General features: G+C 46.9%; 1 protein-coding gene and 1 pseudogene across 2 annotated transcripts; both read right to left on the bottom strand.

Annotated features, from left to right (window-relative positions):
- GPKOW (G-patch domain and KOW motifs) lies at positions 1-24,560 on the bottom strand. Of its 2 annotated transcripts, XM_071213338.1 has the most exons (12): positions 24,468-24,560; positions 20,214-20,302; positions 7,641-7,795; positions 7,425-7,549; positions 4,466-4,575; positions 3,491-3,704; positions 2,410-2,542; positions 1,558-1,684; positions 1,232-1,355; positions 1,070-1,139; positions 451-536; positions 1-354 (listed from the first exon to the last, which is right to left on the bottom strand). In XM_071213338.1, the coding sequence occupies exons 2-12, from the start codon at positions 20,228-20,230 to the stop codon at positions 220-222; spliced, it is 1,296 nt and encodes a 431-aa protein (XP_071069439.1). In that variant the 5' UTR covers positions 20,231-20,302; positions 24,468-24,560; the 3' UTR covers positions 1-219. The 2 variants fall into 2 exon arrangements, with proteins under 2 accessions (XP_071069439.1, XP_004465074.1); XM_004465017.5 differs by lacking the exons at positions 20,214-20,302; positions 24,468-24,560 and adding an exon at positions 8,538-9,049.
- On the bottom strand, positions 14,050-15,011 carry LOC131277118 (small ribosomal subunit protein uS2B-like; annotated as a pseudogene).

Consider the following 24,560-nt stretch of genomic DNA (forward strand, 5'->3'; position numbering starts at 1 on the left):
TTTTAGCAAGTATGTGAAATGGTTTTATTGTACACTAAAGCCTGTTAAATATCAGGTTTGTTTCTAGCCTTGCTTCCAGGCCACCTGTCTTCTTCCTTGTTCCCATACCAGTACAGTATTGCACCGAGTGGAGGATGGAAAACCTTTTTCCCTGCTTTCGTGAAGGCCAACTTTTTTTCTTCTATCGTACAGATGGGGGACTGGAGTAGGCCCCAGAGCTCAGTTTTCATCTGAGTCACTGGGGCCCATGTACTGGCAGACAGCATCGTAGTGCAGCTCCACCAACTGATTGTTTCTCCGCAGCTGCACCAAAGCCCGGCTCCGCTCTCTGTCTCGGTCCAGCAGACGTCCCACCTGGAGCAGGGTGGGGAGGAGTTGGCAAGGCCAACGCAGACCACAGAACAGCCCCGGCATGAGCCCGGATCCTCCATTCCCAGACCTGGGACTCACCCTTCCAGCCTGTGGTCCCAGCACCACCATCACACAGTCGCCCTCTGCCTTGGGAATCAGGGTCTCCAGCATGTTTTCCCTCAGGCCTGCAGATGAGGGAGAGGGGGTAAGGGCTGCAGCCAGGGCCAGCTGGGTCAGGGACCTGTCAGAAGGGCCTTTCCTGTATTCCCTGGAGCCACTCTACATACTACTGGCAGGTGGAATCCCACTATACCTATTTCTCAGGTGAGGAAACCTAGGGAACAGTTCACAGAAACAAGTGTAATAAAGGAAGCATGTACGTGATGACAATGGTGATGATAGCAGACACCACTTACTGGGGATATGTTGTAATCTCCAGCCTGCATTGGGAGCTCAAGAGACACACCTATGCAAGGTGCCAGTCACAAGAGGGAGAAGGCCATTTCCATGCTAATTTTACAGATGAGGAAAGTGAAGTTCAGATAATAACCATCACAGAAGCTTTAAGTGTTCTGTAAGAGTATGCTGGACCTGACAGAAAACCTGAACTCTGCCCAACTTCCTAGTCGGTGCCTGGGCTGTGCTTTTAGCCCAAGCCACCCGTCTCAAGGAGAGCCTCCAGGATGACAGTGATCCAGCTGCCATCGCCCAGACTCACCTTCCAGGACTCGGCCTTCATCTGTCCGACACACACAAGTGTCTGGGGTCAGGACATCTTCAATTGTCATCTGGGGAAAGAGACCAGGGGGTTTGAAGATGTCAGAGAGTTAAAGAGCCTCAGTCCCTAGGGGGAAGGGGACACAGGCTGTGGGGTTCCCACCTTGGTGTTATAATACTGGCCGCCTTTGTGAAGCTTGTCCACAAATCGTACACGTAGGTCCCTGCGCAACCAATGCTGGCTCCTGGGGGTTGCTTTCTCACTCTTGGCTGCGGGCCCGTCCTGTCTTTGGAGAGGTGGCCAACACCAGGCTCAGTTCATCAGGCGCACGCTCTGGTGGCCCCACCTTTGCCTGTGCTGTGAAACCCACTCATCATGCCATTCCCAGTTTCTTCCAGGTGCCTGTCCTACCTGAAAGTCTTCCCTGACTGCTCCAGCATACCCGTGCCCCTGAACTCTTCCCCCATCCCAGATGCCCAGGGACCCACCGGTCTGGAGGGTGTTTCCGCTTCCTCTCCGAGTCTTCCCACCGGACATGGAGCTCCTGATTCCGGAGGGCCTTACATGATGACACTGTTCCATTCTGTTGCTCTAAGGAAGGTTTGTGTACCTGGCCTGTTCAAGGGAGCGTGGGGGAGAACCAGGAAAGAGCCCCAATGTCTTGGTGTCCTTTTCTTCCAAGGCACATTTCAGCCTAGGGCCATACCCCCATCTGCCGAAGTACCCCTTCTCACTAGCACACCTTTGCCTGGGCTATTCGAATGCCTCTCACCTTCCTCTCAATCTTTTCTGCCTCCTTCAGGAAGCTGTCTCTAACCACTCTGGCCCACACAGACAGTGCTTACCTGAGACAACTGCCCAGCAGGGATCTAGAGAGATCCTGGAAAGCTGTGTGTGCAAACATCTCCCAACCTGCCCCATCCTATTGACACACCTTTGCCTGGGCTACTCTCCCTGCTTAGATTGCCTTCCTCCCTGGCCATACCTGAATCCTGGCTGCTCTCTCCCTCCTTAGCAAAAGAGAGGGTCATCACCCCAAACAGGCAGAGACCTCCAGAGGGGTGGAACTGGTTTCCCCACCTGTTTCTTGCCCCTCAGAAAGAGGCCAAAGACCCCCAGGGATGCTATTCCATTCCTTTCGATATTATTCAAACAACCTGAATAAGCCAGGTCTGTTGTTTTGTTTTTTCTTATTTCCTGACCTTTGAAAAGAAGCCACACCTGCCAGGCAGACCACTGCCCCTCCCTTCTGCAGCCCTAAAACTTACCCCAGAAGACAGGCCCTACCAACCCCAGGAATGCTTCTCCAACTTCCCCAGCTATGTAAGAGGCTTACTCACTGATCTCCAAAGAGTTCTTGTCAAACTCCTTCTGGGAAACGGGCCGCAGGCAGTACTCACTAACAGTCACCACACGGCTCACCATTGCCAAGCGAACCATGGCCCGAACGTTGTCAGGGTCAAGGCCTTCCACCTAGTTGCGGGGGGTGGGGGTGGGGGGGTGAGAAGTTAGGCAGGGCGTGAGGGGACTCCACCCACATTCCTAGGACCAATCTGTCAGCCTTTTACCTCCAATAGGTCTGGTCCCCCGTGTCTCCCCCAACAGCTTCTGACCCCTGAGGGCTGGGACCAGGACTGCTTCCTGTTTCTTTCCTGCCAGACTATGACTCCTGAGGGCTCAGACATACTTGAAGCAGCTAATCCTCAGGGACTAGTGCTAGGTGGCAGTCTCTCCCTCTTGGTGGGAAACTGGGGCTCAGAAATGCCCAGAGTATGGTCCTAGGTTACCTAGTGTAGCAGTTTGGTATGGTTATGAATTCCAAAAATAGATATTGGATTATGTTTATAATCTGATCTGTACCTGGTTACGATTGAGTTATGATGAGGGTGTTGAGTCCCCACCCCTTGTAGCGTGGGGACTCACAGATACAAGGCATGGCAAAGAACAGAGCTGAGGATTTCTGACGTTAGAATTTTGATGTTGGGAGTCTAATGCTGAAGACTTAAGCTGGAGCCCCGGGAAGTAATCTCACAGAGGAAAGAGAAGCCAGCCCCAGGAAGAAAGGAACCCTGAACCCAGAGAAAAGCAAGAACCCAGGAAGCCTGAACCCTCACAGATGTCAGCAGATATCTTGCTCCAAATAGACTTTGGAAAGGGAAGTAACTTATGCTTTATGGCCTGGTATCTGTAAGCTTCTACCAAAAATAAATACTCTTTATAAGGACCAACCAATTTCTGGTATTTTGCATTAGCCCGCCTTTGACTGACTGATACACCTAGCAAGGCAAGTGGGCCAGCCAGACCCGAAAGCCAAAGACTCCCAGCCTTTCTAGCCCCACACCCAATTGTTTCTCCCTCTGGTCCTCAGGCCCATCTTTCCTGCTGTTTGTCTTGGGCTCTGGGGAGTCCTTGGTTACTAACCTTCCCATAGAGACCTCGGTAGGGGCCAGACAGGATCACCACGGCTCCTCCAGGCACCAGCCCTTGAGGTTGGTCTTCCTTCTCCTTCTCTTGCTCCTCGCCTGGCCTCGGCAGGCGGTAAGGGCTGGTGGTGGCCAGGGCCTGGGTCACGGCCAGGTTGGCGCCCAGCCCTAATCCCTTGGGCCTCAGTGAGTTGACATGGGGCTTCACCACTCTGCAGGGAGGAAGGAGATTGCTGGGGAACACAAGAGCCTTCAATATCCCATTCCTTCCTCCCAAATCCCCATACACCACCAGTATTTTCAAGAACATGCAACCTGAGCTCATTTCAGGACTGTTTTTGACCAACAGAAGTGGTAATTTCATAGAGTTCAACCTAATAATGGGCAGTGTATGCATCTATTACACAGTACCTACAGTAGGATCTGAGGCAGATCCCGGTAACCAAATACATTAATATTTCTGCAGGGGAAATCATATGACTATTCACACCAAGTGGGAAAAACAGACTATAAAGTGTATAATGTCAATTTCAGGTCATGTTTGGCTGTCAAAAAATTTTAAGAAAAAAATGTTTTCAGAACTCTAGCATTTGGAATTGTAGGTAAGGGATCATGAAACCATGTAATGATAGAAAACGTTTACTCTGTGCTTGTTCTAGGCCAGGGCTTCCTCTCAGTGCTTTATGGGCATAATTTCATTTAACCCTCACAACAGGCCTGTATAGTCAACACCGCTATTATCTTCATTTTTCAGATGAACAACCTGATGCCCAGAGAGGCAAACTTTACAGAAACTTTACAAAATAGAAAGAGCTTGAGCTTGAGACAGCAGTGGAAGGGGCTACTGAGTTTATAAGGGTACTAATGTGTCTTTGTTCACTGCCTGAATGTTCAGTTCCGGGCTGGCAGTAGCTGTGGGGGTCTTGCTCACTGCCCCACTTGTCTCTCCCCTCACTCCTACCCCAGAACTCACTGATTGAAGGTGCGGCCAATGCCCTTGCCAGGTTTCCAGCCCATGCCCCGCAGCATGGCCAGCCCGTAGGCCTCCACAGGTACTACCTCGTAGTCTGCCTCCTTGGGCACCTATAGGGTTCAGAAAGGAGGAGGAAGGTCAGGCTTGGTTTATACTGGTCCCTCTGTTTAAAGTGAACTTTCTACACTTCTTTTCCAGTCAGCTGCAGGGTCAGGTTTGATTTTCTCTAGCCACCCCTCACGTCACTCCTCCATTCAGTCATTCAAAAAGTATTTATAAAGCTTGTGTTCTGTGCCAGGTACTGTGTCAGGTGCTGGGGATAAAGCAGTGAACAAAAGAGACAAAAACCCCTGCCCTGGTGGGGATTACATTCTAGTTGTGGAGACACACAATAAATAAAATACGTAAAATATCATGTGTCAGGTGGTCATATCATATGAAGAAAATAAAGTGGGTTAAATGGATGCAGAGGGATGGAAAAGGGGGTGTCACTGAGAAGCTGACATGTGAGTAGAAATTAGAAGGAAATGAGGGAAGGAGCTACAAGGAGCGGGGGAGAAGGAAGAATACTCCAAGCAGAGAGAACAGCAAGAGCAAAGGCCCTGAGACAGGATAAGACTTGGTATGCCGTGTGGAGCTGGCCATGCGCAGTGCTGATGCGCGCAAGGAGTGCCGTGCCACGCAAGGGTGTCCCCCGCGTGGGGGAGCCCCACGCGCAAGGAGTGCGCCCGTGAGGAAAGCCGCCCAGCATGAAAAGAAAGAGCAGCCTGCCCAGGAATGGCGCCGCCCACACTTTCCCTGCCGCTGACGACAACGGAAGCGGACAAAGAAACAAGACACAGCAAATAGACACCAAGAACAGACAACCAGGGGAGGGGGGGAAATTAAATAAATTAATAAATCTTTAAAAAAAAAAGACTTGGTATGGGCGAAGAGAAGAGTATCATGAAAGTCAACACGACTGAACCCGAGACGAAGTAGGACAGAGGGGTGGTAAGGGCTTAATGAGGAGAACTGGGCAGGAGCTCCAGGACACTGAGTCAGGTGGGACTCCCAAAAAGGTTTTGAAAAGGTACACCGGTGAGGGAAGAGGTTACTGCAATAGTCTAGCTGAGAGACAATGGTGGCTCAGATCCAGGTGGGGGCTGTGGTGATAGTGAGAAATGGTCAGTTTTTGGATGTATTTTGAAAAGGGAGAGAACAGGATTTTGCTGATGGACTGTACATGGAGGATGAAATTAAGGGAGGAGTCAAGGATGACTCCAAGGTTTTTTTAGGCTGAGCAAGAGGAGGGATGAAGTTGTGATCAACTGAGAGATGAAAAGCTGTGGGAGGAGGTTCGTAGGAAGGAAAATTAGAGAAACAAGGCTGTAGCAGTTTGATATAGTTATGAACTCCAAAAGTAGATATTGGATTATGTTTGTAAACTGGTCTGTACTTGGGCATGATTAAATTATGATTAGGGCTTTGATGCGGCCATGTCAGTAGGGTGTTGAGTCCCCACCCACCAGATAAAAAATATGGCAAAAGACAGAATTGGGGATTTTGATGTTGGAGTTTTGATTTGGAGTTTGATGCTGGAGTCTTGAGCTAGAGTCTCAGGAAGTAAGTACACAGAGGAAAGAGAAGCAAGCCCTGGGAAGAGAGGACCTGAGCCAGGAGAACACAGAGGAACCAAGACAGCTCCTTAGATGTGGCAAGAAGACCTTGTGGAGAAAACAGAGGACTCAGCCCAGAGAGAAGCAGGACCTGGGAAGAGAGGAACCCAGGAAGCCTGAACCCCGGCGACATCGGCAGCCATCTTGCTCCAACACATGGAAATAGTCTTTGGTGAGGGAAGTAACTTATGCTTCAGGGCCTGGTATCTGTAAGCTCCTACCCCAAATAAATACCCTTTATAAAATCCCACCAATTTCTGGTATTTTGCTTCAATACCCCTTTGGCTGACTAATGCAGAGGCCAAAGCTGGAACAGGATGAGGAGTGAAGTGAGGGTTTCTTTGTTGTTGTTGTTGTTTTTCAAGATGAAAGAAGACAGAGCACATTTGAAGGCTGATGAGAACAGTTCGGCAGAAAAAGAGGATGGTCTAAAGCTGTAGGATAACTAGGCCCCAAAGAGGCATTACAAAAAAAAAAAAAGTAAATGAAGAGGTAAAGAGCAAGGGCATGGTATGAGTATGAAAGACAGACTTGGTATGTCCGTGGACACCTCCCAGCCCCAACCCTCTCAATCCTTCACATTCACCCTTAGCTCCAGACACACCACGAGTTGCCTCACACTACCAGTTTCCTGCCACCGTGCCTTTGCTCAAGCCATTGCTCCCCTTAGATGTACTCACCCTGTTCTTCCCTCTTTCTCTCTAAACCCTACCTTGTCCTCCACTCCTACCACTCTGGTCTGAGTCCCCACCTTCTCACACCTAGAGTATGTAATAATCATCTCATTGTTCCCCTTGTTTTCACCTAGGCTTCCTACTACTCTGTTCTCAGTCAGAGGAGCTGGAGGAATCCTGTCAAACCATTAAGTCAGGTTATAGCCCTTCTCTGCTCAAGGGCCCTCTTCTGGCTCCTCTCTCTCAGAGCAAAAGTCAAAAGTCCTTCCCATGGCTCACAAGGCCCTGCATAATCTAGCCCTGGCTATCTTTCTGATCTCATTTTCTCCTCTTCCCCCACACTCATTCCACTCCTCAAACACTCCAGACGGAGTCTAGCCTCAGGACTTTTACATTTCCTGTTCCCTTTGCTCCCCGTCTCACTCAGATAATTCCAGAATCCATAAAGCTTTTTCACACTCTGGTATCTGGATTCAACAAATGCTCCCCAAAAGGACTGAAGGAGGAAAGGGGAGGCAGCAGGTCTCTCGTTCACACACAGACTTTCCCTGCTGCATGAGGGGGAAGGGGAGCCTGGCAAACAGGGTGAAGAGGCTGGGGCAGGATGGGGGCGAGGGGCCAGCTCACGGTCTCAGCCTGGGGTTCGCTGTCTGTCCCTTCCCCATTGGGAGTGCATCCTTTCTGGGCCATGGGGATAGTGAGTGTGGGGTCGACATCAGCACTCTCTCTCTCCTCCAGAGACTTCTTGGATTCTAAGAAAGAATGGGAGGGAAGAATGAGGTCCCACCCTATGCTTCCCCCTTCTTCCTTCACTGGGATAGGTGAAGGGTTGTGATCACTCACCCTCGATGAGCTCCTTCACAGCCTGGGACAGCACCCCATCCACTAAGGTCTCAGTATTGCTGGATGGCCCAGGGGCCTGGGTGGGTGGCTGCCTGCGATGGCCATTCTGAATCAAAGGGATGATGAGCTCCTTGGGAACTTCTGAGGGCTTCACACTGATGCCGACACAAAGGGGGAGAGGCTGGGTGAGTAGCAAGGTCAGAAGATTCTGAGACACTTGCCTTCATCCACAGAAAGTACAAGAGCCAAACTCACCCCAGCCCCATGGGACCACACACTCCATTCTCCTGGCTGGATCTTCTGTTACATCTCTGATAGTGCCTTCTCTGGATTTCCCTTCCCTCTCAACTCTTAAATGTCGGTGCCTTCAAGCAATCAGTCGCGAGTCCTCTGTTCATACCAAGACCCACTTCCACGGCTTCCCCAGGGACTGGCAAATCACCGCCAGCCCAAACTCCAGCTCCACTCCAGGCTCCCTGACGGTTGACTCTTTTATGGAAGACTTCCCTCGGGTCCCTCAGGGTGATGATGCCCTCCAACCTGAATCTGTCGCTCCACCCCCTCCCCGTATCTGAGTAGCACCATCTCTTCAGTTGAGACACGAGGGTTCCATCAACCTCCCCTGCTTTCCGTCTCCCAAAACGCACACATCTCAAGGGTTCCCAAACCTTAAAGACACTTCCTCTCAGGACTGCACTCTCTCAATACCCACGGCCATTAGGCCCGATTTTCCGGCCCCTCCTACAAACTCCCGCCTTGAAGCCTCCACGAATTTGCTCAGGCTGTGCTTCAGGCTTTCCAGGCCACTTTCAACATGACAACCAACTCAGATTTCGCCCTCCCGCGGGCTCCCAAAGCACCGATTCCCAGGGCAGGGAGAGGGACCCAGCACTTCACCTCTGGAGCTCCCTCCCTTCCACGGTCTTCAAGAAATCCTTCTCCTCCGGGGCCGTCCCCCCGCTGTTCCCCGCGTCCGCCACCCGCCTCCGGACGGAGGTGCGACTAAAGCCGAATGAAATTGGGCCAGTAGAAGCTGCCGCCGGCCGCGAAACCCTCTCTTCAGCATCCTCCATCTTGCTCCGCTTCCTAGGCCGGCGCGCTGCTTGCCGGGAAGTTTAGTTTGGCCGCAACTCGCCGAGTGCGCGACGACGGCGACAAGAACTACCCTTCCCATAAAACACTGCCGAGGCGAAGACGGATCCGGGGCCGTAGGAAATAATTGTCGCTGTTTTTAATTTCCTAGGAGCGTGTCGCACTAAGCATGCGCGGAACTGTAGTTCTTCAGGGGATGGGCGTGGCGGAAATCGGTTACTTCCGGCCAGTTACTTATTCTTGTCGGCGTTTGATAAGTATTTATTGAGCGCCTACTGGGTGCACCTAGCTGTGGAGTACTGATGTGGGAAGTATAGCTAAAATAAACCCATTAAGAGAAAAAAATCATTCCGTGAGCGCCAGTTGCGTACAATAAAAATAGACATTTCATTGGTGCCTTCTGATGCCTGACTTAATACTCGGCAAAGTGATGGATTCAAATATTAATAAAACAGGCCTTCCCTTCTCTAGAGGCTCGTAGTCTAGCGGGGAACAGTGACATCTAAACAGATTTTTGTAAAAGTAGTTCCTAGCAGCATTAAACATGTTTTCAGCGCATGTCCTAAGGCTGCAAAGATGAATAAGACAGGGCTCTATTGTGTAGGAGCTTAAGAGTTTGTACAGGGAAAACAGATAATTTAAAAATTGTCACAAGAAAGAATATTACAGTTTGGCTACAAATTTGTCCCAAGGAAGTCGTGAAGGATGGGCAAAATATTTTTATACAACGGGATTCATCATAGCATTATTGTGGTAAAGCTTGAATGAACATTTAGTGAACAGCAGGAAAAATGGGGTAAATGAATTACAGCACACTCCTTGCGTGGAATGACTATTTTAGGGCCTTTCTTTTTTTTAAAAAAAAAAAACTTTATTTTGTACATCTAATAATTGAAAATATAAACAATTAAAAACTAAAAAGAAAACATAGTTGAGTAAAAACATACATTCTCATTTAAATGTACTGGATACATATAAAATTTTAAAATCATACAGTATGTTACACAATATATTTGGTTCATAGTAACACAACTATACAGTGTTTGTCCTTTTGTGTCTCACTTGCTTCACTCAACATAATGTTCTCCAGGTTCATCCATGTTGTCATATGTTTTATGAGTTCATTTCTTCTTACAGCTGCATAATATTCCATTGTGTGACTAGACCACAGTTTATCCATTCACCTGTTGATGGATACCTGGATTGTTTCCAACTTTTGGCAATTGTGAATAATGTTGCTATGAACATCAGTGTGCAGATGTCTGTTTGTGTCACTGCTCAGTTCTTCTAGGTGTATACCTAGTAGTGGTATTGCAGCGTCATGTGGTAACTCTATATTTGACTTCTTTAAGAACTGCCAAACAGTCCTCCACAGTGGCCATACCATTCTGCATTTATACCAACAGTGAATAAGTGTTCCTATCTTGTTAGAGCCTTTTAATGTGAAGCTATAAAGATAATGAAATAAAATGTGGCCCAAGTCACAATGTTTTAGAAAATAGAATAGTATGGTGGAGAATGGGCTTGAAAACAGGCAGCCCACTATCTAATCAATCTCATGGCGTTTCCAGGCAGAGAAGGCCTGGGCATCCTTGGATGAGCCCTGGAATCTCAAGCTTCTCAATATAGAACAACAACAACAACAACAACAACAACAAAATCTTTAGTTTTTTTAGTTTGAAATAATTTTAGACTTAGAGAAGCTTTGCAAAAATAGTAGAGAGTTCCTGTATATCCTTTATCCAACTCCCCCTAAATATATAACAATGTCACAATGATCAAAATCAGGAAATTAATATTAGTGTAAATGATTTTCTGCTCCTGGATCCAATCTGGGATCACACATTGCATTTAGTTGTCATGTCTCCTTAGTTTCCTCCCATCTCTGACTGTTCCTTTGTCCTTCCTTGTCTTTCATAACCTTAACATTTTTGCAAAGTACTAGTCAGTTTTTTAACAGAATGTCTCTTGACTTGGGTTTATGTGATGATTTCACACAATTAACTGGGGTTATAGGTTTTTGGCAAGAATGCCAGAGAGGTAATATGCCCTTTTCATCACATCATGTGATGTTGCTATGGTTTATCACTGGTGATGGTAGCATTGATCACCTGGCTAAGGTGGTGTGGGGGTTTGGAGCTATCTACCCAGAAAAACATGTTCTCAAATTTAATCCATTCCTGTGGGTGTAGGCCCATTGTAAATAAGGTCTTTTCAAGATGTTACTTCAGTTAAGGTGTGGTCCAAATTAATCAGGTAGGGCTTTAATCCAGATTACTGGAGTCTTTATTGATTTTTTTTTAAGATTTATTTTTTATTTATTTCTCTCCCCTCCCCGCCCCCAGTTGTCTGCTCTCTGTGTCCATTCGCTGCGTGTTCTTCTGTGACCGCTTCTATCCTTATCAGCAGAACCGGGAATCTGTGTTTCTTTTTGCTGTGTCATCTTGCTGTGTCAGCTCTCCGTGTGTGCGGCGCCACTCCTGGGCAGGCTGCACTTTCTTTCACGCTGGGCGGCTCTCCTTACGGGGCGCACTCCTTGCGCGTGGGGCTCTCCTATGTGGGGGACACCCCTGCGTGGCAGGGCACTCCTTGCGCGCATCAGCACTGCGCGTGGGCCAGCACTGGAGTCTTTATAAGCAGAGTGAAAGTCAGGCACAAAGAGGAGGTGATAAGGGAATCATTAGAAGGTTTTAAGCAGACCAGTGACATGACAAAATGTGTTTTTAAAAAGGGACCTAGGGGAGCGGGTGTAGCTCAGTAATTTGAGTGCCTGCTTCCCATGTATGAGGTCCCAGGTGCAATCCCTGGTACCTCCTAAAAAAAGGTGGGGGGAACCTATATAAAAGATATTAGGATCAATATCTCAAAATGCTCCTGCAGTTCAATAACAAAAAGGCAACCCGGAATAAAAAAATGGGCAATGGACATAATCAGGTGATTCACAAAATAAGCCAGTAAGACTATGTAAAGATGTAAAGATTCTCAATCTCACGAAGAATCAAAGAAATGCAAAAAATGGATAATGAGTTGAGGGACGTGAATGTCATTTGAAAGAAAGCTAGAGGGAAGCGGATGTGGCTCAAGCAGCTGGGCGCCTGCCTACCACACGGGAGGTCCCAGGTTTGGTTCCCGGTGCCTCCTAAAGAAAAAGAAGATGTGCAGACATAGCACGCAATGAACAGACAGAGAACAGACAGTGAGCACAAACAAGACGGGGAGAAATAAATAAATCTTAAAAAAGAAAAGGAAGAAATCAAGCTAGAGAATAATCTAGGGACTGAATAACATAGTGAACCCAGAGGTGGATGGGGATTTCGGTTAATAGCACAACTACAAGAATGTTCTTCTATGAACTAGAACAAATGTATGTCACTGTTACAAGGTAGGAGGAATATGGTGATGCATGGGAAAAATGCAATTAATGTAACTTATGGACTATATTTAACAGCAATATTGTAATATTCTTGCATCAATGTCAAAGAAAGTACTATATCAGCGCTAAGAGTCAATAACGGAGGTATGAGGTTTTTTTCTTTTAGACTAAGGAAAACGTTTAAAAACTTACTGAGGTTATGACTGTACCACTCTGTGATGAAAGTGAGAGTCACTGAGTGTACACTTTGGATAGAATGTACAAGGTATGGGACTATAACACAGTGAACCAGGTGGTGGAAGACAGATTGTAGTTAACAGTACAAATATCAGTGTTCTCTCATGAACTATAACAAATGTACAATACTAATACAATTAGTATTATTATCATTAACAATAAGGTGTTACTAATAGGGGGTGTATGGAAAAATATATATGAAATGTAAGCTATGGACCACAGTTTGTGGCAATGATCTGATGTTCTTTCAATAATCTGTAATAAATGTTCCACAACAATGTAAGGCGTCGGTGGAGGGGTGATGAATGGGAATTCTGCACATTATGCATGATTGTTTTATAAATTCACAACCTCTCTAATAAAAAATACATATTAAAAATGCATAATGAAATGTTGTTCTTTTATCATATTGGTAAAGACCAAAAGTAAAAAACAGCAAACACTTAAATGGTAGGTCCTCTGTGCCAGTAGCCAATTTAAGCATCATTTAGTCCTCCAAAAGACTCAGTGAAAAAGGAACTATTTTTACATCCATTTTACAGAGGAGGATAACCAACTAAATTGCCCAAGATTAGAAATAGTAAGTACTAAGGATGATGTCCAAAGTTGCTAATTTCGGAAGAAAATGGGCACTTTCATCCACTGCCTATGGGGATATGTTGTAGATCGAATCATGTCCCCCAGAAAAGCCAAGGTCTTTTTTTTTCCAGGCAGTACCAGAGATTGAACCCAGTACCTCATATATGGGAAGCAGGCACTCAACCACTGAGCTACGTCTGCTCCCCAATGAGAGTTGTAGTTGTTTTTTTATTTGTTTCTTTTGTTTTTTGGAGATAATGGGGATCAAACCTGGGACCTTGTACACGGGAAGCAGGCACTCAACAACTGAGCTACATCTGCTCCCCTAAGGTCTTTATCTTAGTCCTCTATCTGGTAGGTATGAATCCATCCTAAATAGTATTTTTTTGAAGATACATAGATCACAAAAAATGCTACATTAAAAAATATAAGAGGTTCCCACATACCCCCCCACACACACACTCCTCCCACATCAACAACCTCCTTCACCATTGCACACATTCATTGCATTTGGTGAATACATCTTGGAGCACTGCTGCACCGCATGGATTAATAGTTCACATCGTAGTTTACACTCTCCCCCAGTACATGCAGTGAGTTATGGCAGGACATAAAATGTCCGGCATCTGTCCCAGCAATATCACTAAAAAGTATATTTTACTATATTAAAGTGAGTCAGGATTATGAACTCTTTTGTGAATGGGATCTTTGAAGCCCTATTTAGGTGTGGCCAACTGGTTCCTGGTAGGCCTTAAGCAGTATTACTAGAGGCCATATAAAGAGAACCCAGAAGTCACGAAGAAAACATCACCATGGGATGGGAGGCAGAGGTACAAGCCAGAGAGTCCAAGGATTGCCAGCATCCAGGGCCAGAATGCTACTGAGTCTGGGAGAACACAAGTATTACCCATATCTTTTTTTTTTAAACTTATAGAAACTGATGTTTATTTTCTGACAACCTTACTGCTACTTTCTGTTTAAGAGCAGGTGGAAGAAGAGCTTATGGCTATCGGCGGATGTTCCTACCCACTCAGTGGCCTGAGCAGTGGGAGCTGCAGACCAGTGTTCAGTTGCAGGCTGAGCACCCCACTCTTCAGTAAGGAACTGCTGAATCGACACAGAGGGCACCTACACACCTTCAGAGCAGTCTGCAACCTCGGGCTGAGTAGGAGGAATTCAGGAGCAGGAGCAGTCCATTCACTTTGAAACTCCTCCTTAGTCACAGCCTTTTCAACTGCCTTTTCAATCTCTTCAGGATCTCTGTAGAAGGAGAGATCAGGCATGACATCCCACGGGTACTCACAGGAGATGGTGCCACACATGTGCAGAACTTCCCAGGCCAGCAGCCACCACATCAGACCCACCTCATAAGCTCCCTTGTTGTTGCACGGGATGGCAATGTCCACACAGTGCAGAGGAAAATCTGTGTTACACAGAACAATGGTGGGCACGTTACCATAGGATGCCTCTGTGAGAGGCTGGTGGTCAGCCTTGAGATCAGTCACCACCAGAAGACATGGACCCCAGAAGGATGCCTGAATCTGGTTAGTGAAGGTTCCAGGAGTGAAGTTCCTGGCAATAGCTCCAGTGGCAGCACCAACTTTCAGCACAGCCCACTGGCCAGTATTCCTGGAGGATATGACACAGACATCAGCAGGGTTTTCAATGGCAACAGTGGCATGAGCTGCCAGTAGGAGCTTCTCACAGGTTCTCTTCAGATTATGATGTAGGTGCCATTACTTTTCCTTTTGTAGGTGTACTGTTCCATTTGGAAGTAAAGCTTGGTACTACCTAAGTGGGTTCCTGCTACAAGGAATTTGAGGACATCCCCCTCCTTCATCTGCAGGACATCAAGCGCTCTAGACATTGTTACTGGGTGACTCTTGGATGTAATGTTTCGCTTTTGCCTTGCCGCTTTCAGAATTTTCTCTTTATCTTTGGCTTTTGGCATTATGAATTTTATGTATCTTGGGGGAGGTCTATTTCAATTTATCTAACTGAAGTACACTATGATTCTTGCACACATATATTCACGTCTTTCATAAGAGTTGGGAAACTTTTAGCTATTATTTCCTCAAATACTCTTTCTGCTCCTTCTCCCTTCTCTTCTCCTGGAACTCCCTTAACACAAATGTTGGTGTACTTTGTGTTATCATTCAACTCCCTGAGCCCCTGCTCAAGTTTTCCCTTTCTTTTCTCTGTTATCTCTTTTCAATTTCAGCTGTTTTGTCCTTTATGCCACTGACTCTTTCTTTCATGATTGCAAATCTGCTGCTGTATGCTTCTATTGTATTTTTATCTCACTTATTTTGTCTTCCATTCCTATAAGCTCTGCCATTTTTCTATCCAAGATTTCATTTTGTGTGCTCACCCAGTGTCTTCTTAATGCATTTTATTTCTTTAGTCATGCTGTCCTTCAACTACTTGATTTAGTTTAGGAGATTTGTATGAACATCATTGATTAGTTGTTTCAAGTCCTGTATCTTATCTGGAGCTTCGATTTGTTCCTTTGCCTGAGTCATAGCTTCCTTTTTTTTTGGTATGGCTTGTAATTTTTTGCTGATGTCTAGGCATCTGATTCTGATGCTGAGTTTACTCTGATGTTCAGTTTCTTTCTCTTGCCTAGGGATTACTGTTAAGTAGTTGTGTGCTACCACTGTTTTTTGATTCTTGGTTCAATTTGTTCTAGATATTTAGGGTTGCCCTTGTTTAACTGCTCAAACTGGGGCTAAGGAGCCAGTAATAGGGGACAGGCAAATTTCCAAGGGCCTTGGAGAGGGGGAGAGTAAAGATATCTGATTGCCTCTTTTATTTATTATTTTCCCCTCCTTTTCATGCACTTTTCTGGACTGCCAGCAGATGGCACACTTTGGCAGACCTTTCACCTCAGTCCCAGATGCTAGGTGGGAATGCGTTCACTGTTACCCCACCCCAGTGGACAGTGCAGAAGCAACGTCCTCAGGGTGGGCGAAGCCTTGCAAACAAACCCTCAGAAGCTGTTCTCCCTTGGCCAACAGCACCCTCCCTTTGTGTCCTCAGCAACCAGCTCAGGGCAGTAGGAAGGGTGTTTGAGAAGACAAACTATCTTTAGCTCCCTGCTGGCTCTCAGGGAAAACAATGTTGCAGTCCCATCTGTCCTGGAAGTGTGGGATCCCTCTAGCCCAGCAGACCAAGGTTGCTGGCCAAAATCTGAATTTGCTGTAGGCTATGTCTCTTCCTCTCCCCTTTCTTGGTGAAGAGGACCCCTACAACTCCCTCAGTCTGCAGCCACCTGCCAGGGCCAGAAGACCCAGTGCTGTTTTGTTCAGAGGGTGGGGGGGGGGATGGGTGCCAGCAGCTGCTGCTGCAGCTTACTCATGAGATTTTTCCAGCCAGCCGAGACTCCTTTCCTTTGCCCCTCTCTCTTCTGGGTATTGTCTAGCCTTCCTCTGGTGTCCTATGCCCCAGAACAGTCCCCCAGACAGTCTCTGCCTGTCCTCTAGCTATTATTCACTTCCAGATATTGTTTAAGTTTCCCTTTAAGTTATGATGGGAACCCAGGACACCACCATATGGACCCCTTACTGGGTAGTACTGAAAGGCCCATATTTTGATTTGGGACTTTTTCTAGCTTCAAAACTGTGCACCCATACAATTCTGTTATTTAAGCCAACCTATTGTGTGGTGTTTGTCATAGAAGCTTGGAACACTAAGACAGAGCACAAACTGATTCAATGTTTATCAGAGGCAGTATAATAATATGTAAACCTTCCCTAACTCAATGATTCCATTTCTAAGACTGGATCTGGAGAAAAAAACAGAAAATTTGGACAAGATGATTTTTCAAGAATGTTTAGCCTAGGATTTTTTCAACCTGAGTGCCCACCTATAGGTCCTGGCTCTTTCCCCACCGCATCCATCATCCATCCATCTATCCATCTATCCATCTATCTATCTATATTAGTTAGCTAAAGGGGTGCTGATGCAAAATACTACCAGAAACTGGTTGGTTTTTATAAAGGGTATTTATTTGGGGTAAAAGCTTACAGTTTCCAAGTCATAAAGCATAAGTTACTTCCCTCACTATAGTCTTTTGCCACTTGTTGGAGCAAGATGGCTCCTGATATTTGCCAGGGTTCGGGCTTCCTGGGTTCCTCTCTTTCCAGAGCTTGCTTCTCTCCAGGCTCAGGGTTCCTCTCTTCCTGGGGTCTGCTTCTCTTTCCTCAAAACTAAGCTCCTCTGTGTGCTTGCTTTCCAGGGCTCCAGCTCAAGATTTCAGCATCAAAAACCCCAACAGCAAAAGCCCAGCATTAAAGCTCCAACTCTGTCCTTTGCCATGTCTTTTATCTGACATGGCCCTACTGATGTGGCCCAGTCAAAGCCCTAATCATAATTTAATCATGCCCAGGTATAGACCAGTTTACAAACATAATCCAATATCTATTTTTGGAATTCATGAACCATATCAAACTGCTACACTATCTATCTATCTATCTATCTATCTATCTATCTATCTATCTATCTATCCATCCATCCATCCATCTAATCTATCTATCATTGTATCTAAATCATCTTAATAGATGTAAAGTAAGCTTTAATGTGTTATTTCTTACAATTCATCAAGATGTACATTTATGAGCAGGGCACTTTTCTATATGCGTGTTATACTTTGATTTAAAATGTTAAAGGAAGTGGACTTGGCCCAGTGGTTAGGGCATCTGTTTACCACATGCGAGGTCTGCGCTTCAAACCCTGGGCCTCCTTGACCCTTGTGGAGCTGGCCCATGTGCAGTGCTGATGCGCGCAAGGAGTGCCGTGCCACACAGGGGTGTCCCCGCGTAGGGAAGCCCCATGCACAAGGAGTGCGCCCCATAAGGAGAGCCGCCCAGTGTGAAAGAAAGTGCAGCCTGCCCAGGAATGGCGCTGCACACACGGAGAGCTGACACACCAAGATGATGCAACAAAAAAGAAACACAGATTCCCGTGCCACTGACAACAACAGAAGCGGACAAAGAAGAACATGCAGCAAACAGACACAGAGAACAGGCAACTGGGGTGGGGGGAAGGGAAGAGAAACAAATAAATAAATCTTAAAAAAAAAAACTAAAACGTTAAAAAAAATCTTTATGGCTTGACAAGGAACAATAGCTACAACACTTTGTTAAGCAGAAAAAAGCAATTTGAGCACTGTGTAGGGGACTTCTGGGAATTTAACCCGGTGGGAGTCACAATTATTTTTATAATTTGTTAAGCTCTTTATGTACATCATATGCAGTTTCTGCTCAATTAGTTATATTTTGCCATTTAAAAACGCATAGAAAAAAGTAAAAATAAAATACAAAAAAATAAAAACATGTAGAGAGAAGCACTTCAGAACTGTAGAACAAGGAGTGTGGTGGACACTCTCCCCAGTGAAGCAACCATAACTGGTGAAAATGACTTAAAAAAATACACCAACCACCAGGTGGAGTCTCTGAAAATTGTCCTGAAAATTGCAACAAATGGTCAAACATTCGTCCAAGAAAATCTACTAAATTTTTGCAAGAACAGCAGAGTCTGGCATTTAAGCCACAACCTACTCTTTAACTGCCCCTCAACTCAATGTGACAGAAGCTGTGCTCCATGCTAGTGTGGCTAAGCACATGGGACCCTCTCTCTACCAACTTCCAGTTGAGGGCTATGGTTTCTCCTGGGGAGGGGCAAGCCACTAGCATTTCTTACCTCCACCAGATCTTTGTTGTAGAAGTTCTATTACAGGAAGGTATGGCTGAGAGCTCCCTTGCACCAACCAGACCCCCCCTTAGGCCCAGGAGCTCTAACCCCTATGTAGCATAGTTAAGATGTGAACCATTGTTCCCACGCCAATTGCAGCAGAGCAGAGGGGCAGGCAGATGGTAAGACAGAGAGCTCAGGAGTGCTCCTTAAGAGGACTAGCTTTCTTTGGAATAGAGAATCAGGAAGTTCAAACCTGAGGGCATTGTGAGCAGTTAAGAGGAGGCTATTATCTCCAGGAAAACAAGCCAATTGGTAGACCAGCTAAAAGTTTAACTGAGAGAACCAGGGAAAGAAACCAAGAAAGAGGAGTTCCTGGTGTCAGAGTGATCCATTAAGAATCACCTCAAATACCACGGGGTCTGACTTTAATTGGATAAGTCTGTGGAGCCAACTGGGATAGTTAGAATAAAAAAGGTGGACAATGCAAGCATTGGCTAGGACGTAGAGAAATAGGAAGCCTTGCACGTTGCTTGTGGGATTGTAAGATGGTGTGCAATCACTTGGGAAAACAGTTTGACAGTTTCTCAAAATGTTAAACAGATTAACCATATGATCTAACTCCACTCCTAGGTGTATACCCAAGAGAAATTATAACATACGTTCAATAAAAAATTTGTACATGAATGTTCATAGAAGAATTATTCACAATAGCCAAAAAGTGGAAACAACCCTAATATCCATCTACTGGTGAAAGGATAAATTAAATGTAGTATATCTATATAATGGAATATTACTGGACAATAAAAAGGAAAGATGTATTGCTACATACTACAAAAAATGGACGAATCTTGAGAACATTGTGCTTAGTAAAAGAAGCCAGTCACAAAAGATCACATAATATATAAGTCCATTTTTATGAAGTGGTGAGAAGAAGCAAATCTATGAGACAGAAAATCTATTAATGGTTGCCAATGGCTGGGGGAGGGGTAGAGTTAGAGAATGGGAAGATTGCTAATAGGTGTGGGGTTTCCTTTTAGGGGAAGGGAAATGTTCTAAATTTACAAATGCAATGATGACCATACAAACCTGTGAATATACCAAAAACCATCTAATTACACACCATAAATGGGTGGATTGGACAGCATGTGAATTTATTTCTCCATAAAACCGTTAAGAATAGTTTTGATAAAAACAGGTTGCAAACCACTATCTACCCCTGATCTTGTGTATGTTAAACAAATCGAGTGTTTACAAATTTTTAAAGTCAGAAAGAAGAGGTAAATGACAGGAAATACCGATTTTACACGGTTCTGATCCTTAAGATATTAACATATTAGGTATGTTCAGGTAACTAAGCTTTTCATAGATTAAACGACTTACAAAAGGTCAAGAAACTGGTGGTAGAGAGTCACATTTGAACCAGGCTTACACAATTCTCTCTACTCAGGGCTTGCCCAGGATTCTCAGCCTGGCCCTGTCCCTGTCTCCTTCAGTTGCTAGAATCCTCATCTCCTTCCCCCTCCCCAAGTCTCAATGAGGCACCCAACACCGTGGGGTTCACACTTTCCCCCCAAAAAAATGTTCACAGTTTTTCAGACCTTACAGTCTCTGCCATGCTGGGATCTGTGTGTGGCAGGAAAGGCAGTCTAGCAGCAAGCGAGGTCCACAGAGCCCACCACGGTAACTTCTGGGGATAGAACAGAATGCAAATGCAGTTGGGTACAATCCGAGAAACGACCTAAGCCGTTTAGAATAACATTCTATTCTCAAGTCTCTGAATGCACTTTCCCTTGCCCACCTAAAGAGCTATCTGGGCCCCAGCCCTCAAGTACTCAACCGGGTTCTGCCCCACAATTTACCTTCCTGACCCTGCCTCTTTTTAAAAAATCATTTTTAGAGCAGTTGTAGGTTTACAGAAAAATCATGCCAGAAAGGAGAGTTCCCATAAATCATCCCTTCACATGCAGTTTTCCCCATTATTAAAATTTTGCATTAAGGTGGTACATGTGTTACACCTGATGAGCCAAAATTATGACAATTGTATTAGCAAACAAATTCCATAGTTTACATTAGGGTTCAAACTCCGTATTGTACAGTTCTACAGGCTCTAAAATTTTTTTTATTGTGGTAACACATATACAGTCTAAAATTTCCCATTTCAACCACTCTCAAGTATAAAATTCCGTGGTTTTAATTACATTTCCAATATTGGCCTGCCATCACCACCATCCATTACCAAAACTTTCTCAGCACCCCAAAGAGAAACTCTGTACCCATGAAGCATTAACTCCCCATTCCCCACTCGGCCAGTGTCCCTAGTAGTCTGTATGCTAGTTCATTTCATGTGCGTGAGATCATACAATATTTGTACTTTTGCATCTTGCTTATTTCACTCAGCACGACGTCTTCAAGACTCACCCATGTTGTAGCATATACGAGAACTTCATTCCTTTCTAAGGTTGAATAATATTCCACTGTCGGTATATAGAACCAAACTCTTAACTAATAATACCCACCCAGGCCACGTGAATAACCCTACAGGCTGCCTCCAAACCCCGTCCCCTCAAAAAAACGCCCTTAGGTCCACTTGAGAGTGTGATACTCCAGGATTTGCCTCCCAAACATTCCAGGTCCAGCCCTCTGAACCTCAAACTACTCTTTTTTTTTTTTAAGATTTATTTATTTCTCTCCCCTTCTCCCCCGCCCCCACCCCAGTTGCCTGTTCTCTGTGTCTATTTGCTGTGTGTTCTTCTTTGTCCGCTTCTGGTGTTGTCAGTGGCACGGGAATCTGTGTTTCTTTTTGTTGTGTCATCTTGTTGTGTCAGCTCTCTGTGTGTGCGGCGCCATTCCTGGGCAGGCTGCACTTTCTTTCGTGCTGGGCGGCTCTCCTTATGGGTGCACTCCTTGCGCTTGGGGCTCCCCGATGTGGGGGACACCCCTGTGTGGCAGGGCACTCCTTGCGTGCATTAGCACTGCACATGGGCCAGCTGCACACGGGTCAAGGAGGCCTGGAGTTTGAACCGCGGGCCTCCCATGTGGTAGATGGACACCCTAACCACTGGGCCAAGTCTGCAGCCTCAAACTACTCTTGACATCTCAAGCCCTGCCCAGAAAAGGATTGTAGGGCCCACCCCCTTAACTAGCATTCTAAGCCCCGCCTCTTTATTCCTTGTTCCCCACAGGAACTCTCCATGTCCCACTCCTCAAAAATCACACTGGAAGTACTGTGCTGCTGTAAGAAGTGAAATTGAGACACATATGACAACATGGATGAAATTTGAGGCCATTATGCTGAGTAAAATAAGCCAGACACAGAAGGACAAATATTGTATGGTCTCTCTAATACGAACTAAACACATAGTTCATCAATTGTAACAAACGTACCACACTAATGAAAGATGTTGTTAATGGGGAAAGTGGGAGAGGGGAGGGGGCAGAGTATATGGGAATCCCTTATATTTTTGATGTACCATTTATGTAATCTAAAGCTTCTTTTTTTAAAAAAAGAAAAAGCACAGAGTTAAACATAGAGTATAGGTTATTTGAAAATAGGCGGAGGACTGAGAAGGGGTACTGATGCTTAATGTTTGTAGAGTTTTTAATTAGCTTGACTGTAAAAATGTGGAAAAGGATACAGTTGACGGTAATACATTATTGTGAGTATAACTAACATGGCTGGTTTATAAATGGGATTGTGGCTGAAAGGGGTGGTCTAGGGATGTAAATGTCAATTGAAAGAAAGCTAGAGAATAATCTAGGGACTGAGTAACATAGTGACCCCAGAGGTGGATGAAGTTTGCAGTTAATACTACAAATACAAGAATGTTCTTCTATGAACTAGAACAAATGTACATCACTATTACAAGGTGGTAAGAATATGGTGATGCATGGAAAAATACAATTAATGTAACTTATGGACTATAGTTAACACCAATATTGCAATATTCTTGCATCAATGTCAAAGAAGGTACTATATCGACAGTAAGGTCAATAATAGGGTGTTATGGGATATTTTTCTTTTGGACTAAGGGAAAAAAACCATTCAGAAATTGAGGCAATAACTGCACAACACCGATGAAAGTGAGAGTCACTGAGTGTACACTTTGGGTAGATTGTACAAGGCATGGGACTCTATAACACAGTGAACCATGTAGTGGAAGATGGACTGTGGTTAACAGTACAAATATGAGAGTGTTCTCTCATGAACTATAACAAATATGCAATACTAATACATGGTGTTAATAATGGGGGGGGTGTATGGAAAAATACAACAAATGTATGCTATGGACCACAGTTAGTGGTAACAGCCTGATGTTCTTTCAAACCTGTTAAAAATATTTCACAACAACATAAGGTGTTGGTAGAGGGCTGATATATGGGAATTCTGCACATGATGCATGATGGTTTTGAATGCTCGCAACTTCTCTAAATAAAAGATACATATTTTTAAAAATCACACTCTAAGACCTGCTGAGGGAAATAAAGCCACAGTTCCTCTTCTGGCACTGCCTACTGAAATAACCCTGTCCGTGCACCGCCTATACTATATTCTAGAATAACCGAAGGCCCCGCCCCCTCAGGAGACGGCCGGGCTCCGCCCCTTAGGGGGGTTCACCATCCGAGCCACGTTTTTTCAGCAGGCTTGCGCACGCAGCACACACACACATACACACACATACACACATGCCACGGCCACACCCAGGAGAGTAACTGAGAATCCGGATCCTGCTACCTCCAAAGAACCCCGCCCTCTCCGATTCCCCACCTGTAGGCGGCGACCAGTCCTGCACCCTCCTTGGGGCGCAGGCGCAATGTGGCGCCGGCCCTGCGCACCAGCGCCGCCACGTCGGCCGCAGCTCGGGCCGCCAGGGGGCGCGCGTCCAGCCGCGCCAGCAGCTGCCGGGCGCCGGGGCCCGCCGCCTGCGGAAGGCCGCGGCCTGCGCCGGGGAGGGGGACAGGTCAGCGTCCACCCCGAGCCTCGGCGAACCCCGCTGCTTCCGGACACCCGAAGACCTAGAAATGTCCCTCGACCTCTCCGGAGACCCCCGACCGCTCCCTCCATAGTTCCGGAGGACCCCGACTGCCCCTTCACATCTCCCGCCACCCCCAACCATCCCGGGTGTGGCCGTGGACCTCCCCGTGCCCCTGCGATATTCCTGGAGACACCCATTTCGCTGCACTACACCTGGACACCTCCGACCACCCGATGGATACCTGGGGGCCCCCGACTGCCCCCAACAAATTCCCCGAGATTCCAGACTTGCCCCCCTCAGCAGGGAGACCCTCATTCCCCCAGATATCCCGAGAGAACACGGCCGCCCCCGAGTCCACGTCCAGATATCGTGGGGACCCTCAGCCGTCCCGCACGAAGGCCCGCGCAGACCCCGTGTGTCCAGCGAGTCCCCGCAACGCCAGATGCCCCCTCCTCAGAGGCCGCGCGCCACCCCCACCCCCGTCAGCGCCGAGCCTGAGGGCCGGGTGTCCCCGGTGACCCCGGGCAGCCCCGCCCCGCCCGTCTCCCAGGAGCCTCGGGAGGGCCCCGGGTCTGAGGCGCCACCCCCGGAGTCAACGTGGGGAGGGGGCTCGAGCGCAGCCCGGGTCGCTGGGCCCCTGCGCGCCGCCGCTTGGGCGCCGGAGCCGCCGCGTTCCCAGCCCGCCGTGCGAAGGCGGCGAGGCGCGGGCGGGCGGGCGAGGGGGCGGCCGGGGCACGCGCTCCCTCCCTTCCTCCCCCGGTACCTCCTCTGCTCCCCCTGGGGTCCGTGCCGGCCCCCGCGCGCGCCTGCATGGCCGGGAGTCGGCCGGGTGCACGCTGCGCCGCCGGCGACGCGGTTCGAGCGCCCGGGCGCGCTCACCTGGCGGCCCGCCCGGGCCTGGACGCGCCTGAGGCCGGCCGAGCCCAGGCCCGGCGCCGAGATCCGCGCGCTGACCTAGCTGGCGGCCGGCAG

Source organism: Dasypus novemcinctus, chromosome X (genome assembly GCF_030445035.2).
Source record: "Dasypus novemcinctus isolate mDasNov1 chromosome X, mDasNov1.1.hap2, whole genome shotgun sequence".
Taxonomy (NCBI): Eukaryota; Metazoa; Chordata; class Mammalia; order Cingulata; family Dasypodidae; genus Dasypus; species Dasypus novemcinctus.